Source organism: Recurvomyces mirabilis (genome assembly GCF_035927965.1).
Source record: "Recurvomyces mirabilis strain CCFEE 5264 chromosome Unknown scaffold_40, whole genome shotgun sequence".
Taxonomy (NCBI): domain Eukaryota; kingdom Fungi; phylum Ascomycota; class Dothideomycetes; order Mycosphaerellales; family Teratosphaeriaceae; genus Recurvomyces; species Recurvomyces mirabilis.
In genome coordinates this window covers 34,779-52,046 of record NW_027041974.1, presented here as the reverse complement: position 1 = coordinate 52,046, position 17,268 = coordinate 34,779, and the positions used below count along the sequence as shown (strand labels likewise).

The 17,268-nt window shown below is 53.4% G+C and overlaps 11 protein-coding genes across 11 annotated transcripts; 9 read left to right on the top strand and 2 right to left on the bottom strand.

The window, feature by feature from the left end:
* Positions 1-980: 980 nt before the first annotated feature.
* LTS14_010314 (uncharacterized protein) lies at positions 981-1,373 on the top strand (the record flags this gene model as incomplete). Its single annotated transcript, XM_064842990.1, has 1 exon — positions 981-1,373. One exon carries the CDS (start codon positions 981-983, stop codon positions 1,371-1,373), a length of 393 nt encoding a protein of 130 aa, XP_064689414.1.
* A 905-nt stretch (positions 1,374-2,278) lies between these two features.
* Positions 2,279-3,171, top strand: LTS14_010313 (uncharacterized protein; the record flags this gene model as incomplete). Its single annotated transcript, XM_064842989.1, has 3 exons — positions 2,279-2,310; positions 2,362-2,446; positions 2,497-3,171. The coding sequence occupies 3 exons, from the start codon at positions 2,279-2,281 to the stop codon at positions 3,169-3,171; spliced, it is 792 nt and encodes a 263-aa protein (XP_064689413.1).
* A 138-nt stretch (positions 3,172-3,309) lies between these two features.
* LTS14_010312 (uncharacterized protein) lies at positions 3,310-4,717 on the bottom strand (the record flags this gene model as incomplete). The annotated part of the gene is made up of 2 exons (XM_064842988.1): positions 3,310-4,395; positions 4,451-4,717. The coding sequence occupies 2 exons, from the start codon at positions 4,715-4,717 to the stop codon at positions 3,310-3,312; spliced, it is 1,353 nt and encodes a 450-aa protein (XP_064689412.1).
* Positions 4,718-5,287: 570 nt separating this feature from the next.
* LTS14_010311 (uncharacterized protein) lies at positions 5,288-6,188 on the bottom strand (the record flags this gene model as incomplete). The annotated part of the gene is made up of 2 exons (XM_064842987.1): positions 5,288-5,857; positions 5,907-6,188. The coding sequence occupies 2 exons, from the start codon at positions 6,186-6,188 to the stop codon at positions 5,288-5,290; spliced, it is 852 nt and encodes a 283-aa protein (XP_064689411.1).
* Positions 6,189-6,798: 610 nt separating this feature from the next.
* On the top strand, positions 6,799-11,067 carry MCD4 (Glycosyl phosphatidyl inositol anchor synthesis; the record flags this gene model as incomplete). Its single annotated transcript, XM_064842986.1, has 7 exons — positions 6,799-6,967; positions 7,019-8,580; positions 8,636-8,968; positions 9,024-9,046; positions 9,111-9,132; positions 9,446-10,301; positions 10,400-11,067. 7 exons carry the CDS (start codon positions 6,799-6,801, stop codon positions 11,065-11,067), a joined length of 3,633 nt encoding a protein of 1,210 aa, XP_064689410.1.
* Positions 11,068-11,342: 275 nt separating this feature from the next.
* Positions 11,343-12,130, top strand: LTS14_010309 (uncharacterized protein; the record flags this gene model as incomplete). The annotated part of the gene is made up of 2 exons (XM_064842985.1): positions 11,343-11,576; positions 11,723-12,130. 2 exons carry the CDS (start codon positions 11,343-11,345, stop codon positions 12,128-12,130), a joined length of 642 nt encoding a protein of 213 aa, XP_064689409.1.
* A 516-nt stretch (positions 12,131-12,646) lies between these two features.
* LTS14_010308 (uncharacterized protein) lies at positions 12,647-13,326 on the top strand (the record flags this gene model as incomplete). Its single annotated transcript, XM_064842984.1, has 2 exons — positions 12,647-12,832; positions 12,886-13,326. 2 exons carry the CDS (start codon positions 12,647-12,649, stop codon positions 13,324-13,326), a joined length of 627 nt encoding a protein of 208 aa, XP_064689408.1.
* A 12-nt stretch (positions 13,327-13,338) lies between these two features.
* On the top strand, positions 13,339-13,648 carry LTS14_010307 (uncharacterized protein; the record flags this gene model as incomplete). The annotated part of the gene is made up of 2 exons (XM_064842983.1): positions 13,339-13,414; positions 13,473-13,648. The coding sequence occupies 2 exons, from the start codon at positions 13,339-13,341 to the stop codon at positions 13,646-13,648; spliced, it is 252 nt and encodes an 83-aa protein (XP_064689407.1).
* Positions 13,649-14,179: 531 nt separating this feature from the next.
* LTS14_010306 (uncharacterized protein) lies at positions 14,180-14,723 on the top strand (the record flags this gene model as incomplete). Its single annotated transcript, XM_064842982.1, has 2 exons — positions 14,180-14,299; positions 14,358-14,723. The coding sequence occupies 2 exons, from the start codon at positions 14,180-14,182 to the stop codon at positions 14,721-14,723; spliced, it is 486 nt and encodes a 161-aa protein (XP_064689406.1).
* Positions 14,724-14,846: 123 nt separating this feature from the next.
* On the top strand, positions 14,847-15,291 carry LTS14_010305 (uncharacterized protein; the record flags this gene model as incomplete). Its single annotated transcript, XM_064842981.1, has 2 exons — positions 14,847-14,964; positions 15,020-15,291. 2 exons carry the CDS (start codon positions 14,847-14,849, stop codon positions 15,289-15,291), a joined length of 390 nt encoding a protein of 129 aa, XP_064689405.1.
* A 685-nt stretch (positions 15,292-15,976) lies between these two features.
* On the top strand, positions 15,977-17,162 carry LTS14_010304 (uncharacterized protein; the record flags this gene model as incomplete). Its single annotated transcript, XM_064842980.1, has 3 exons — positions 15,977-16,138; positions 16,192-16,786; positions 16,843-17,162. 3 exons carry the CDS (start codon positions 15,977-15,979, stop codon positions 17,160-17,162), a joined length of 1,077 nt encoding a protein of 358 aa, XP_064689404.1.
* Between the last annotated feature and the right edge of the window lie 106 nt (positions 17,163-17,268).

Genomic DNA, 17,268 nt, shown 5'->3' with positions numbered 1-17,268 from the left:
ACCTTCCCTGATCCCGCGGTGTCGGTGGGCGACGGATGCGAATACATATTGTCCTTGTTCCCATACGGCTGAAACTCGTGGTCGCTATACCTCTGTTATCCACCGCCACCTTGTCTACCTCCCTTATCACTATATCTTTGACTTCGATACCGGGGGATCGATCGTGCATCCGAGAGTCGCCTCACAGAATCTACCTGTCGCGCCTTGGAAATGCTGCGAAATGTCATCCCTGCAACCGTGCAGGCCCTGAGAACCTCATTCGCCTTGACATACACCACGGCGCCTTTCCTCGGGAATTCATGGACATGGAATTGTGTCCAGCCATGCTGGTCCGCTCTTTCGTATCGAACACTCGATATGAATCGCAGCTGAGCAATATGCCAAGGGTCTTCTCCGTTTATAACACGGAGACAGTGCACAACCATTTCTTGCTACTATGTCAATCTCGAGTCGAGGGGCTGGCAGCCGTCTGGGTTCGCACTCCCTGCTTTTCACATATCCACTGGAGTTCGCTCAGGTGCCGCGCAGCAAGTTTCTCCTGCAAACTACCTTTGCCCGGACTTAATAAGCAATTGGAAGGTTATCACGCTATGGGACGGTCGAACCTTGCACGTCCCCAGGGCGGCTCAATGGAGGAAGGGTTCTGCCTGAAACACCATCGTATCTCATGGACGCTTATCAGCGGCCAACCATCATCGAGGTGCTTGAAGCTCGCGAGTCGTTGGCTTTTGGTGGGACGTGGTCCGGCTTGCGGCAATGGCGGACGAGACTGACTCTGACTCTAACGAGCTACTGTACGCTGAATTCATGCAATGTGTCGCGCCGCATCTCGACTTCCTTAACCAAGAGGAACTAGAGACGTCTCAGTCGTGGACTCGGCGGCGACATTATCAACCCAGAGTCTAGCAGCAATCCGGTGCCGCGTGCAGATCCCACAGTAGTCCATGACCTATCTATCAGTCTTGATATATGCTAACGCCATGCAGGCGGATAACACATCCGAAGAGCAAGCCAACGCTAATGAAACTGACCGTTCGGTAGTAGGCAAGCTGCATCGCAAGCGCGGACGAGCGAGCAAAGCCGACGCAGAACGTGATCTCGCCAGCGGTGTAGAGCAGGACGTTGTGTCCAAGCTCCGACCGGACGAGAGTGCCGGCTCAGTCGACGGCCAACACGAACCGAGTGGATCTGTCACTCCGGCCTTCCATGTCAACAGTGAGGATTTTGAGAGCATCGATGAGGGTGTCACACGAAAACGTAGTCGTCGAGGAGTGCCCAAGGCCAAATCGAATCCCAGATCCTATGATTCACGCCTTGACGACCCGGGAAACTGGTATCATACAGCCGCCGAAGCCTTTGGAAAGGTCCAATGACGAGCGCAAAGCGTCGTTTGCATCACGTCGCGGCGATCCTGTTCACGGAGGACGGCATTCGTGCTCGGACACTGTGTCGGAGATGTGTGAGCCATGGTCTTGAATGCATGGTTTACTCCATCTCCACTCGCCACCGCATTGGCCTGCAGGCACCGACTCGATGTGCGGCATGTATGGGTCCTAGCAAGAAATGTGAGGCGAGACCACCCTGTGAGGAGGATGAGAGTGCAGTCGAGTTGGGGATGCGGGAGGGAGATGGTGATGTAACTGGTAACCACGTGCTTGCTTTGCTTGCGGAAGTGTCTGCGCTGCGGGATGAGATGGCGGGGATTCGAGAGGAGGTGTCGGATGTTTATGATGAGATGGCAAGGATGCGGAAGGAGATGCGAGGTTTGCGGTCCGATGCACTTCGATCTACTAAGCACAATTCTTGATTGCTACGATCGAAGTAAATACCCAGATGAGGTGGGTTCGATCTGACTTAGATGGTCAGAGCAGCTGAAGCCATAGGCATATGCATGTGAGGATAACATGGCGGATTCAGAAGCGACTCGGCATGACAAGTAGGCAGTAACATCGGTATGCCGTCGATATCATAGGCACCGACTGTGTTTGGCGAATTGACCCGAGAGGAGGATTTATGGCCATGGGGGAGTGAAGAGGGGGTTTTAATGATGGCTTATGAAGGATTGCTCATGTCCTGCGAGCCCAAGTCGGGTCTATGTTGAGCACGTGCTACAAGTACTGCACTACATCGTTCCTTCTCCTTCTGTCAACCCGCCGCGGGGTCCGGACCGTGCGCCGGAAGCTCTTCAGATATGTCTCGTATTCAGCTCATTTGTAGGTTGCAAGGTCTCATCTTGCTACATTCGCTGCACATATTGGCAGGGGTGTATCGCACAACGATGGCCGACACCACGAATCGTGTTGAGCTTTTGTACGGCAGGTTCATGCACCAGATTTGACCTCACCTCGAATTCCTCGACAGATCCGAATTGGAACAATTGAGAGCTAAGCTGTCGCAGGTGGTGGAAGACGTTCGAGGGAAGAAGGTCTCACTACAGGTCGAGCCGGTGGGTAGTCTCGCCAGGTAGTATACGAGGAGATGGCTAATGAGTGCTAGGTCGTCACGAAATCTGCAGGAGCAGGTCTCCATACAATCACAGTTGCTCACAATCGTGGATCCAAGCGAGAGCATGCGACGATCTGCATCGATGACGATGATGATGAGGTCTCGATCATCAATAAAGTCCCGTTTGCCATCAAGCGAGGCATGATTCAGACGGCCGATGGACTGCACTCTCCGGCATCCGAGCCTGCAAAGATCGAGCCGTATGGCTCAACGGCTGCGATGAGCGACATCACCGACACGCAGCCCGCCATAGCAGCAGACAGCACTGCGAATGATCAGCGCGCCTCGTTGCCAAATACCAACAATACCAACCGATGGTTGGAACAGCACGCCCCCCATATCATTCTCGACGCTGCGAAACCCAGGGGGTACATTGAGCTGCGGTGCAGCATCTGCAACACGAACACCAGTAGCAAATGGGTGTTCATCAAAGGCATCCGTGACTTCCGTTACCACATGACCACTAATCATCATGATGTTTACGGACCGCATCGGTCATGGAGTGACAGCGCAGTCGTGGAAGAAACACGGTATCGCGAGTTGACCCAAGGGGAGGTTGATGACGTGGTAGCTGGGAAAGCTGGGGCGCGATCATTGAAGCAGGTCCGAGGGTCATGTGACGCTACGAGTGGGATTCTGCGTTGTACTAGTGTGCATGGAGCTTAAATTGAATTAGAAGATGGTGTTTCAAAGGCAGAGCTGTGGCGAGGATGAGTGGATGATGAATGTACATACATACTAGCATTGCCGCGCTCATCGCGACAACCTCGCTCTATGCAGAGCAGGAGAATTCGGCACGAACGACTAGAATCGCCCCGTCTCTCTCCTTCTCGCCGCTCCACCATCACGATCAAGACCACTCCCAGGCGTACTCACCCGTTTCAATGGACTCATAGGCCTCTCTCTTGTGCCTGTTTCGCTCGGACGCAAGATATTACTGCTCGCTGCTTTGCGCAACGGACTCGCGGCGTGGCTGTAGACTCCCATACTCCCACCATCGCCCTTGATCGGACTTCGCTCTCGCAGTCGTTCGTGGTGTGGTTTCAGTGGCGAGGACATTTCTGGCCCGCCGCTTGTGCTGGGTCGTGAGTACGCTGATTGTGTATAGCCATTGACGTATGTGCCATTGGTTGGTGTGCTCATCGATGGGGTGCGTTGTAGTTGTGAAGCTTGCTGCCTCGCTGGTCCGTCTTCTGGTGTCGGAATATCATCTGGGTTGTATTGGCTTGCATAATTTGGATTTGGATTGACCCGAAACCCGCGATTGATGATTGTGGTGGGTGTGTAGACATCGACTTCTCGTGTCTTCGTGCCTTTTGGCGTGGTGGCGCTTTCGCGCGTTTGCGTACCTACATCTCTGACTGGTCGGTTCAGAGAGGGCCGTACGAATTTCGTGTCGTACTCATTCATGACTTCGCCATGGACTAGGGCTGAATCCTTTGCCTGCTGGCTGAAGGAAGTTCGAAGAAGTCCGAGCTGCAATGACAGCAGTGCGCCAAAGCCTAGCGCGGTGAAGACAGTGACTGATGGTCGTGGATCCAGTAGAGCTGGCGGTAGTAGCGCATAGTACAGAAGCACATGGCCGGGCGAGAAGAGAGTGAAGATCGTCAAGCTTGCAGGTTTCGGATCCCAAATGCTGACCTCCCAGACCTCCCTTTCGGCGTCTGGGTACGCTCTACTTGAAGCTGTGGCGCTGGAGATGACGTTCTGCAAGTATCGCAAAGGTGACGAGGACATGGGTGAGCTGTCCACTCGCACTCGATGGGCTGAAGGAGTGGCTGGTGCGATATCAACGGGTTGCTCGAAGAGGCGGTAGTTCCGTTTCCGGAAGAAGGTGTAGAAGGCATTGAAGCAGCAAAAGAGTGTTAGAAGCTGGACCAAGAAGACAGCCTGTCCACATATGTCAGCACTATCGCGCTATACCTCCATGTACTGGAGTACTCACTATCCATGCGAACCATGCACTTCCTCCTCCATCATTGATATCCCCGAACACATCGTCTCTGCCTCTTGTCTGTGCAGCCTTGCTTGCTCCTCTTGCAAGCACAAAGATCAGGTTGAGCACGATACTAATTGGCGACGCCCAGTACTTCATCCATTCATCGAAGGCATCGTCGTTGAGCTCTTCGGCTAGCCAAAGCAGAAGATCGTAGGGGTCGAGATATGCCTTGATGCGCTCCGAGAGCGGCGCACGACGGACGAGGCGCGGCATTGCGGGAGATCTTAGTGTTATCTCTCAGTGTGGGAACACATCACTGCTCTGATGTGCACCACCTGCGGAGCGAAAGGCGATGCCGAATGTTCATTTCGAATGTGAAGACAAGTTCGAGGAAGTCACATTCAAAGTTTGAGCACGGGCCAGAACTACCTGCACGTAGCAACCGCATTTCAAACTCCTCACGACGCTCCTTTCCCCATGCTGCACACATTGCTGATCTTACACTTATCATGCCAGTTCGCAGCTCGTAAAATATCAGTCCCGAGCGTGGAATACAGTGCCTAGGCACACAGCCCAGCGACCAAACAAGGAGAGAGCTGTCACTACTAATCAATGGATATTCTGCACATGTAGGCTTATTCACGAGAATATGGGCTCAGGATCTTCGGAGTAAGTGGACAATTGGTCGCAGGAACTATGTCGGTGCATCACGGGTGATCTCTTGCTGCCCGCGTACCACAGTGATTGGACGGGCTCACAAAAATTAGTCCAGTGATAGCAGGAGGGTGGATCAACTGAGCGGTTGGGGAGACTTCCTGCACATTACATGAATCGCCGAACTTCCTACCCCTTCTTCGTAAATCGCGCTCTGTCTCTGTCTGGCCGCGGTACATCAAGCTCCGAACATCGCAAAGCCTCTCGATCTTTTTGCCCAAGTGCCTGGCCAAACACAATCAGTGTGAAGGCTGTGCAGATGAGCAATGCAACGAGGTAGGCGCCATTGCCTGGACCCTTGCCATTGCCGAGTTGAACATGCTCTGCCATTGCCAGACCAAGATATGTTGCCAGTCCTGCCAGGAATACTGAGATGGCTATGCTGAGCATCTCGAACGGGACTTGGAGAAGGATGTTCGCTGCCAACGAGCTTTCTCTGATCATCGTCGGTGTGTCCAAGGGCGCGTGGGTATCGTCGTCAAGATCTTCCGTTCGGCGTACATGTCCGTTGCAGAGCCAGCGGCGTAATGTTTCGGCACTTGTAGGCAAGCCCAACTCTCGTTGCTGCACCAGCGTGAAGTAGACGGACATCAGACTGACGGTCAGACTAATCGTGAAAAGGGCGCGAACATAGAGCTGAAGGTCGGACAAGGTGTCAATGGTGAGCATTGTTGCACACGTTGCTGCAAGTAGAGAGCCCTATTCCAGTCTTAGCAGGATCATGGTAGCAATCGAGGGAGATACCCACGACAACAGTAGTAGTCCCTCCACTAGAGAGTTGCGTCTGTCGGAACTTCAAGACTTCCTCGTCTGATCCATGATTGACCAAACGCTCGATCTTCTCAAGCTCATGGATGTCGAAGCGCAGCCAAGGTCTAAATCTGTACGACTGGCCATAACGCTGCGTGGCATACTCGCTCGTGTTGAGAAGACTGGATGGCGGCCCGAACGCGTAGCGGGCACTTAGTGGCAACCTGCCGAGGATCCGGACTGGGAAGCCTAGCATAGCAAAGACCTCACTGCCGTCCATGATGGGTGAGGATCTGTCTTGTCCGAATCCAGGTCATAAAGGACACTAGCATCAGCTATGACCAGCAATAGCACGGTGATTCCTATCAAGCAAGATACAATTAGGTGAGCAGAAGCTCTGTGCACTTCAAAACCTACGGCTGGACTCCCAAGTCGTTGATGCACGACGGAGGCAGAAGTCAATTCGCGGGCTGTCAAGGTGAAGCGCAGCGCAAGGCCAAGAGCGGGTATGACGAGATGAATATTCTATATACCTGACATGGGCGCTAGGCGAAACGAGCTTGTCATCGATGCCTCTTTGATCGATCAGAGTGTTGAGTCACAGCGTTGCGGACTGTGAGCACCTGCGTTATAGAGTGCCGTGAAGCTAGTGATTGTGTTTTTCCAAGCTCTCCTCTGTTACGTTGAGATTGATCTACCAGCTGATGTCCTTGCCGTTGTTGTCGGGCGGCTTTTCATCCCCTTTCGTCTGGCGTGCTATCATGACCATGGAATTAACTCCGAGCCACGTGCGGACGTTACAGGGACGCGCTCGAGCTGCATGAATATGCGTTCACGTTGGCTTGGCTTCAATGTTTTCCAGTGATCGATAAACCACCACTCATTTCACCATGGCGCGGCTCGGGCGGCTTGGATTTCTCGGTCTGGCGATTGTCTTCCATGTCATCTATGTTCTATCGATCTTCGATGTCTACTTCCGCAGCCCAATCGTGAGTGGCATGAGAGCTTTCAGCGTCGATTCACCTAAAGCTCCGGCCAAACGATTGGTGTTGTATGTCGGTAGGTACGATCGCTAAGCAACGCACATTTATGAGCTGACACACCCCTCAGGCGACGGACTACGAGCAGACAAGGCATTCCAGTGGTTCCCAGACCCATCACCCTCCGACAATGACACCACGGCACTCGAGCCAAGGCCCTTGGCTCCATTTCTTCGATCGAAAGTCCTCCACGACGGAACCTTTGGAGTCTCACATACCCGTGTGCCTACCGAATCGAGACCAGGTCACGTAGCATTGATCGCAGGCTTGTACGAAGATGTGTCCGCTGTCACCACTGGTTGGAAGCTCAATCCAGTCAACTTCGACAGTGTCTTCAACAGGAGCAGACATACATGGCAATGGGGTAGTCCAGACATCCTGCCGATGTTCTCGGCTGGTGCAATACCCGGGCGAGTGACGGACGACACATACGGAGCAGAGTTTGAGGATTTCAGCAAGGATGCAACGGAGCTGGACTACTACGTGTTCGATCATGTGAAGCAATTGTTCAAGGGTGCTGAGGCGGATGCTGCGTTGAATGCGAGATTGAGAGAGGACAAGGTGGTGTTCTTCTTGCACTTGCTTGGGCTGGATACAACAGGCCACTCGTATCGACCGTACTCGAAGGAATATCTGCACAACATCAAAGTCGTCGATCAGGGTGTGCAAGAGATCACGAAAGTGGTAGAAGACTTTTACGGCGACGATGAGACAGCTTTCGTCTTCACTGCCGACCACGGCATGAGTGACTGGGGCAGCCACGGCGACGGACATCCAGACAACACCCGCACTCCCCTCGTTGCATGGGGTGCGGGTGTGGCGAAACCGAAGACTGTGCCAGGCGGCAAGGCGCCTGGACACGACGACGGCTTCTCGCACGATTGGCAGCTGGATCATGTTCAACGCCACGACGTTGCACAAGCTGATATCGCAATACTGATGGCCAATCTTGCCGGCCTTGAATATCCTGTCAACTCTGTCGGTGAAGTGCCGTTGTCTTTCCTAGCTGCCGATGATGAACAAAAGGCGAAAGCCATGCTCGTGAATGCTCGCCAGATTCTCGAAATGTACCATGTCAAGGAGGTCCAGAAGAGTGCACAAGTGCTACGATACAAGCCGTACGGACGCTTCGCTTCTGCAAATCAAACCATCGAGCGACGACTAGAGCACATCGAAGGCATAATCGACAATGGCAACTATGAGCTGGCGATTGCACGCTCAGACGAGCTGATACAGCTTGGTCTTCAAGGCCTGCGATATCTGCAGACGTACGATTGGCTTTTCTTGCGCACATTAGTGACGCTTGGCTACGTCGGCTGGATCGCTTTCGCCTTCACAACTGCGGTAGATGCTTTCGTGCTGGATGGCAGTGTCGATGCAACACGCACGACCATGAGTATAGTCTCTTTTGGCTCGATACTTGTGGCATTGTACAGCTTTCTGCTTGTTCAATCTAGCCCGCTTACATACTACCTGTATGCCTCCTTCCCGGTCATGTTCTGGGAAGAAGTAATTGTGCGCCGGCGAGCACTTGTCGAGGGCAAGAACAAGCTCTTTGCGAAGTTCTCGCAGCAAGATGTGGTGAAGCTTGCGCTGTATGTCGGAGCTTATCTGGCAATTCTAGAGGTGATGGTACGCGCGCGTGATGGTGAAGCTCTGTACTGCTCGTGCTGACGGTGAGGTACAGGTGCAAAGCTACTACTATCGAGAGATTTACTCGATCTGCTACATCGTTGGTGCGGCGTGGCCTGCACTGTACGGCACCGACTTCATCAGCGACAATATCCTCTTGTGCGCCACATGGGCTCTTGGATGCCTTTCCATGAGCATCTTCACCTTCCTCCCGGCAATCAAGACTGAAGACGCAACCATGATCATGCTTGGTGGTGGACTCATGCTCGTCCTGGGTATGCTGTATATTGCGTTCGAGAAGGGCCTTCTTTCTGCCAGTGTTGCGAAGAAGGAAGGACTTGCAGCTCCCAAAGCAGATGGTATCAGCAGATCGATACTCGGTGTGCAGGTAGGTCTTTGCGTGTCTCTATCTTTCGCAATCTCACTGATGATCACTCTTGCAGGTTGGACTCATAGCACTTGCTATGTATGTTACCAATTCGAGCGTTACTTCTCTGCAAGCGAAGCAGGGCCTTCCACTCGGGACGCAGCTCGTGGGGTGGTTTACACTTGGTGAGTTGACGTGTCCTTCACTTCTCTTTGTGCAGCGTCTGTTTCTCTCTTCTTCATCATCACTGCTATCTTTCACATTCACTCTTGGCCGCCTATACATTACACATCGCTCTCAGCGTCAGCCTCCCGGACTATCTCACGGGTGAGGCTTCTCTCTGGACCTCTGGGCTGCAGAAATGTCCGGCTCATCTCATCTCTGGACACCACCGCTTGCAGTGCTTTAACTGGCCAATCGTCCTTGACTTCGCCCAAGCTCTCCACCATCACCATCACTCGCGGACGCTCTCCAGCACCCTGATACTCGCCCTCCTAGCACCAGCACTCCGGCACGATGGCGGACACTGCCCCTCCTGCCGAGCCTGCACCTTCCCCAGCTCCAGCTGCTGAACCCGCTCCCGAATCACCTGCTGAGAAGGAAAAGGAAGAAAAGGAAAAGGAGGAGAAGGAGGAAAAGGAGAAGGAGGAAATGGAAAAGGAAAAGGTGAAGGAGGAAAAGGAAAAGGAAGAAAAGGAGAAGGTAGAAAAGGGGAAAGAGGAAAAGGGAGAGGAAAACGTGGAGAACGAGAAAGAAGCCAAGGAGCCTGTGGTAAAGACAGCCGCCGAAAAGGACCATGCTGAGGGAGGGAAGGCTGCAAAGGAAAAGGTAGAACCAGCTGCCCCTCCTGCTCTCGAGACGGAAGTCAAGAAGGTCACTGTCGTCACCCAAGCAGCAGATCTGACGCCGCAGCCAATTCCCGAACATGAGCCTGCGCCTAATGTGTTCGTCATCCCAGCCGCATCTACCGCTCCGGGTATCGTCGTGATCCAGCCGACACCAGTCACCACGCCCGCTGCTACGGAGATCAAAGCAGACCCTCTGGCTAGCAAGATCATACCCACGGCAACTTCTCAGAAAGCAACACTACCGTCCGTTACAGGAGCGAGTGCGCCCAGCACGACCATTGAGACCACGACTGTCAAGCCAGCTTTGAAGACCCCGGAGAAGAAGTCTATCACGATCATCCCACAGGCATCGACAGGAACCATGAAGACGGGTGGGACTTCAGCTTCACAAAGCACCACTGTCGACCACGGCGATACGCATAGCCTACGGCCAAAATCCCACCGACTGGTCAGCCCTTTCCGACGTCACTGGGCCCGCTTCATGCAGTTCTTCCACCGCAAATCACGTGGGAAGGACGCGATTTGAACTGATGCTACTCATGATCTCGTTGCGTTCTCAGCTAGCTTTTGCTATCAGAACACCCTTTGCTAACATCTCATGCAGTCTCGTCCCTTGGAATACCGTTCCTTCACGCCCTACAACCTAACAAACACTACCTCCACCGTCTGGTCGTCATTTTCCTGGCGTTTGCACCTACCTTCATCATCCTCACCATATCCTACGAAGGCCTCTTCTATCTCGCCATCACCATTACGCTCGTCTCCTGGGTCAGACTTGAGCATCGCATATATCAGCGCTTCTCCTCCGCTCCCGCTCGCGACCCTACAAAACCTCGCGCTCTCGCACTATCAGACGCTCGGATCTGCCTCTTCTTCCTCTTCCTCCTCCAATCGGCTTTTTTCAGCGCTGGCAACATCTCCAGCATCTCCTCTTTCTCGCTTGACGCCGTATACCGCCTTATACCCATCTTCGACCCTTTTAGCCAAGGCGCCCTCCTCGTCCTCAAGATCCTCGCACCTTTCGCACTGGTTTCCGCGAACCTCGGGATACTGACCAAGCGCTTACAGCTGCGGAGTGGGAGTCTTTTTGCGGTGGTCATGGGCATTGGGGACTATTTGACGCTGAGATTCTTTTGGGAGGTCAGGGACGAGGGAAGCTGGCTTGATATTGGGGAGAGCATCACGACTTTTGTGATTGCGAGTTTGCTCTGTGTTTTTGTGGCTGCGCTGGAGGCATTGAGCGAGGTGTTCACGAAGGGTATAGAGTTCTGATAGACGATAGTGTACAGTGGTGCTCTCAAGGTCCTCAACCTCCGAGTCTACAATGTCTGCCTGATGTCTGGGATATCGCCCTCACCGCTCTGCAATACCATTACCCGCACTTAATAGCCGGCTGAGCATCTGCAGCACAGGATTTGGAAGTGCGTTACTGAAGCTCACGCCTGCCCAACAGTCAGCCACGCTTGTACGGGCCAAGCAAGACGCGGAGGAAGCCAAGGGCGAGCTTGATGCATGTGAAGAGGAGGCGAAGGTCAGTATCTACTTGCATGGTGTTTCGCGCGAGTACTGATTTCGAGTATGGATTGATGCAGAGTTATGCTGCTAGCACACCAGTTACGAGTCCTTTCCAACCACAAGTCGAGGCCTCTGTCGCAACTCCAGCACCTCCCGCCAAGCTACATGCGCTGGACATCCAGCACAACGAGTATGTCGCAAGCTTGAAGGCCGCTGGCCATAGTGTGCGCCAAGACGTTTCCACAATTGGTCGAACCAAGATAAGGGTGAGATCCCTGCCAGCGATACACGATCGCTACCCGATGGTGGTCAGGATGAATAGTGTGTGGACAGAGATCTCCTGCCACTACTGCGGCGCTAATGCTACCCACGGGTCGAAGACATTCATGAAGGGCATCCATGGCTTGAATAGACATATCACGAGCTCTCATCTGACTGGAGTGGATCCACGCCAGCTAATGCCGACACGGAGGATGAATGTATCAAGCGAGCCGTCAGTAACCGTGATGTGTCGAGGATGATTGTTGGGCAAGAACAGGAGGACGTCAAGGTTGTCATGGTGTTCACAACTGCACCGGCTCGTCCACGCCTGTCAAACAGTCAGGTCGAGGAGGTTTCCTTCGGCCCTGACGTTGCAGCTAATGATGGCTCGAATGTTCTTCCGATCCTTGCGGTCAAGCGCCGAGCGTCTCTTGCGGAAACGACGCTCGTGGAGGGTGAGACCGGGGAGAATAGATACACCGCGCACGCCGTTAAGCGCCGTCGGGACACGTACGGTGGTTCTGGAGTCATCGATTTGTGCGGTAATGACGCGGCCTGAGAGGCTTGATGAAGAGAAAAGGGAACACTGTGGCTCAGACGCTCGCATGCTAGGATACACCAATGGAATGGATGGTCTTGAATGCTATTCTGGCGGTACATGAGGTGCGTAGCTATCAGCAATAACTGGCATGTTGACGATCGAGCATGGCCTCAACGAGTGCGTCTGACACCGAGTCCCCTTCATATTCTACCATCACATGCAAAACTTCAATTTGTGATGAAAGCATACCCATTTACAACTCCCTTACTTAGGAATACTTATCGTGCAAAGACTTTTGTCTGCTGTACCCAAGTAGATAATCTGCTTTTTGGCACAGCATGTACTGTCATATGCTCTATGTCTTGCTTCGGCGTGACTTCCTCAAGCAGAAAAGCGGGGCAGTGCGCTTAGCTGGCACGAGAACAACGAGGCTTACAGCACGCGGTTGCGGAGCGAAACCGGCGCTAGTGTTGTATCTATCTTCACTTGACACGTTGTGAGTTGCACTTCCGTAAACAGGTCAACACCGCGGACATGGCTGGCGATCTGGAACAGATCATTGCGCGGCTGCAAGATGTACGGAATAAGAGATCTCAGGCGCAAGGCCTAGTCGGTGATCTCCAAATATGCGTGACTGAGCACAAGGCACAACTTGCAGAAGCCAGAAAGAAGCTCGGTGATGCGCGGCGCTCACTCCAGGAGCACAAGGACACGGCTACAGTTTGTGGATATGTGTATAGTCAACGAGTTGCGTTATGTTGCTCAACATCCAGGGTCTAATCAAACGCTTTAGCGATGAGCCTCAACATACCCCTGCAACACCCGTCACTGTTGGAGCCATCCCGGTTGTAGCTGAGACGTCTGCAGAGGCTGCCCGTTTATCCATCGCGGAGTGCGACTCCCGCCCCAACCGTGAAGGTGGACACATGAAGAGAGTAGTCGAGTCGATTGTGAGCTCCGGGACTCAGAGGTCACAGTCCTTCGAGCCATTAGAGGTAATCCACACCCGCTTCGAGAACGTGGTCTTGTTGGATGTTGATTGGACCGAGATTCGATGCCACCTCTGTGGCACCAATGCCTGTGGTGATGGCAGGCTTTTCAAAGGGCTTAGCGGTCTTTACAATCATATTAAAGGCAAGCACTCGAAAGGGAAGACTGTTTACACCAGGCAGGACATACTCGAGAAGTGCACGAAACGCTTAATTGACGCTTAAGACGCCGTAAAGATGCGGGCTGCCGACGATCCAGCCCGGAGGAGCGTCGTAACTCCTGCTTCGATCCGGACAGATGCTTCACAAGCAGGTATGTCGGAGTACTCCCTTCACAGTGCCCCTGTGCCTATCTTGCTGACGCAAGCTAGGTTTCGACCATCATACCAGCACCAGCTTCAAGATCTCCGGTCGTTCGAAACCACAGGCAGTGATGAGATCGCCGGCCTACTCACCTCTATCGATCGGTAGCAAGCGCCACAAGATGGGCTTCAGCGACTGCGATGATATCGAACCAGACGTCGATACCATCAGAAAAGAATTCTGATCGCGGTGTTAAAGGTCGCGCTTACGGCCGGAACATCATGACTACGCATAGTAGATCGTCGATCCTCGGTACGTCGATATAGGGTCCACTAGTGAGGGAAGGAAATCGGGCGACAGTCTAGACCTCTTGTTTGATCAGGGGAACGGGCTTGCTTGATGCACGTACGCACAGGGGAACCATCATGGCGCAGCAAGAAGGGGCTGATGGACCTTCGTAGTCTCTTCAGGTAGAGCAAATGTGAATCATGCTCTTATTAAAATCCTATTTTTATCTTCACAGCTTTCATTATCCACATCATAATTTGTGTTGACGGTGCTACTCCGCCTGACATGCGTGTATCCCGTGCCTTCCATGCGAGGCTAGCAGCAATCGGCGACGGGATCGGGCCGCGGTCTCCATGCAAACACATCACTTATCAATGTGGCTCAAGCATCTCGTGAATCTAAAACACCTTCATTTCAGGCTCCAGATCTGCAGCTGAGTTCTGAGGCAGTGTCGCCGCCATATGTTATGGAGCAGCTCCATGCTGCGATGACCGAGAAGGAGAAACTCAAGGCACGTGTAAGGGAGCTCGAGCAGATCCTGATAGCTACCGCGCAAGAGCTCGCCGTTGCCCAAAGCGCCGTTATGCAATGCGAAGTACGAGCCACCGTGTGTGACATACTGCACCTGCATTTGGGAAGTACTTTGTACTGACACAAGGGTGAAGAACGTGATGCAGGCGATAAAGGGTAGCTTCAGCGGCGCATCAACGACGCCAGAATCAACAGCCCGTATGCGTGCACGCACTGGTTCTGTGACACCCAGTCTTCGCAATGCTTCCATGTCTGGTGTCACACGGAAGCAACAAGCACAAGCGATAACGGCGTCCCTGGTCAATGACGCTCATCCGAATCCATCGGAACCAAACAAGAGCCCGGAGAGTGGAGCTTCTCAAACGGCCAAACCAAGTCGTGAGCAGCAGCCGCCTGCGGAGGTCATCGTCACGAACCCTGGCGAAAGGCCGGAAGTCGTGCACCAGCGCTACGAGATCGTTGTTCGCATCGGGTCGACATGGGCGGAGATCTCTTGTTAGTACTGCGGCTGTAACGCTCTAATCGCCAGTGCCAAATTCTACAAGGGCGCTCCTGGGCTAAACTCTCACGTCTTGTCCTCACATGCGGACCAGATTCCTGGATCATACTGGTTTGCCGACACGATGTTGAGTTGCTCGAAACGGATCGTAAGTTCTCGAGACGTGGCAGAGATGCGAGAAGGCCGGGATCCTGTGGATGTGGAGATTGTGAAGCGCTCGTTGCAGCCGAAAGGGAAAGGATGTGCGTAGAGCGTCGATTCCTATGTTCCCCACCACAGAAGTCTAACCATTCGCAGGGAGAAAGAGTACCATGATCTCTCAAGTGCCACGCGCCGACACTGACCAGGAGCCTACCATTGGTCGGGGGAGTCGAGCCAGGAAAGCAATACCAACACATCAGCACTCACCCACCGCGTCAGCCAGCTCACTCAAGGCACCCGTGCACATGAGCTGCCAGGACGACGAGCCAGTGGACTACAACCATGGATATAAACTAGAGCCGAGCCCGAAGCGACTACGTATCAAGATTGATCCAGAACGCGAGACCCACAAATCTTCTGGTACCTGAGGACATCACTGTACTAAGGTTCCCGAAGACTCGTCGTCGATCTAAGTGGAAATAGTGAGCTGGGCCTTCACTATTTTAGGTATTCCTACTAAAGCATTGTCTGCATCAGCGGTGGCGGTAGCGCTGAGTCAAGCCTAATGAGCAGGAGCGTAGGATCTCAGGCAATGGCTGATGTCGGTGCGTCTAGGTGGCAAGGTTGTACTTGTCAGTCCTCCAGCGATGTCTAGGAGGCCAGCCATAAGAACCAGACTACTGAGAAATCTTATTGCCCGCAGCAGCTGTGGAGCAGATATGTAGGCATTCCCCGCGTGCAAGACCAGTCGTCGTCTTGCCTCTAGGATTGCGTTGGCCACTTAGGCGTCTGAATGCTGATGAGGTGTGAAACTTGCTGTACTTCATATCCTTGATTAGCTCAGTCGAGCCAAGTCCCCAATACTACATCAGTGCGCAGACTGTCAAAGAGTGCCCTCGGCTGATTCTCATGATGCTCATGTGTAGCGCAGCACGTGATGATCGATTACAGCTGATCGTACCTTCCTTGCGAGTGATGCGGGAAATCGCTAGCGTCGTAAGGAAAAGTTTCGCGTCATCATCTTTCGGTGGTGACAACAAACACTTTTCGCCCTCAATTACATCGCTAGCCATTACTCTCTCAACGAGAGCAACACCAAGAGCGGTACCGGCGATGGCGTCGTACATGCAGATCCTGCAGCGTCTAAACGCTGTCGTGGAGGAACAGCACCGCAAAGAATTCCGCGTGACGGAACTCGAGGGGGTGATTGCAACGAGCAGAGCGGAGCTTGCTGTAGCTAAGGACGCGGTAGAAGAATTTCAGCAGGAGTGTTTGGTTCGTGAAATATCGATTCTCATCTACTCTCAGATACTGACCGCTTTATCCAGAAACTGACACAGGCTTTGCACACTAGCATTGGGGGTCGTACCAATACACAGGCCGAAGGTCAGCTTCGCAACAATCATGCCTTGCCGGAGCGTGATGCGTCGACTCCCGCACTCGCTGTTGCCACCAAGACGGAACCCAAATCATCCAGGACATCGGATACGCACTCACAAGGTCATTGGCGCCCGACCGCGATGTTCGGCTTCGGTAACAACAGCGACGTGCACGTCGTCGATACTGAAGACATTCAAGACAAGAAGCGCAAGACGCCACAGTTCTCCTGCCCGGAGATGATTCACGATCGCTTCCAGTGCGTGGTGCGCCTTGATGGCGTATGGACCGCGATTTCGTGCAACCAGTGCGACACCAACGCATCCAATCGTAGCGGTCGCTTTCTGCGTGGTATTAATGGTCTGCATCTCCACGTAGCCCAGGTCCATTGTCTCCCCGACGGCCCAAAGCAGACGAAGAAGGAGACGCAGGCCCTGTGTCACAAGCGTGCTATCAGCGACCAAGATGCGACGCTGATGGCGAATGGCGATGACCCTGTCGATGTTGCGATTGATATGGTATGGATGGTGGTAGGTGGACATGTCGGTCAGTATATTCAACAACCGCTCAATTGCACAAGTTCGCTGGCTGACAATGATTAGTTCGTCTCAGCAGCAAGACAGTCGATAGCGGCGTCTCCGAGTCAGCAAAAAAGGGGACCGACACCACTGCGTGCGACACAGCCACGAGGTTACGTGCTACAACCACCCTACCCACCTCCTCTGAATCTGGAATTCAGGTCACGGAAGCAAACAAGCGACGCCACTCGGACGATGCAAATACTGGCGTCTCCGGTTGGAATTTCGAAGGTGGTGTGGAGCGGAAGCGTCGGTACGCGAGCATGGCTCCACGACTTGGCAGACATAGCGCAGTCTACCACGACACTCGGTACGATAGTGATGAGGACGATGAGGAGAGCTAGGGTGAACGATGGGAAGAGGCTGTGTTGCGCTCAGCGTTGATGTGTTCTACGATGCTGCCGCGATTGTGACATCGACTGTCGGCCAGGACTGGTATGCCGCTTAGGC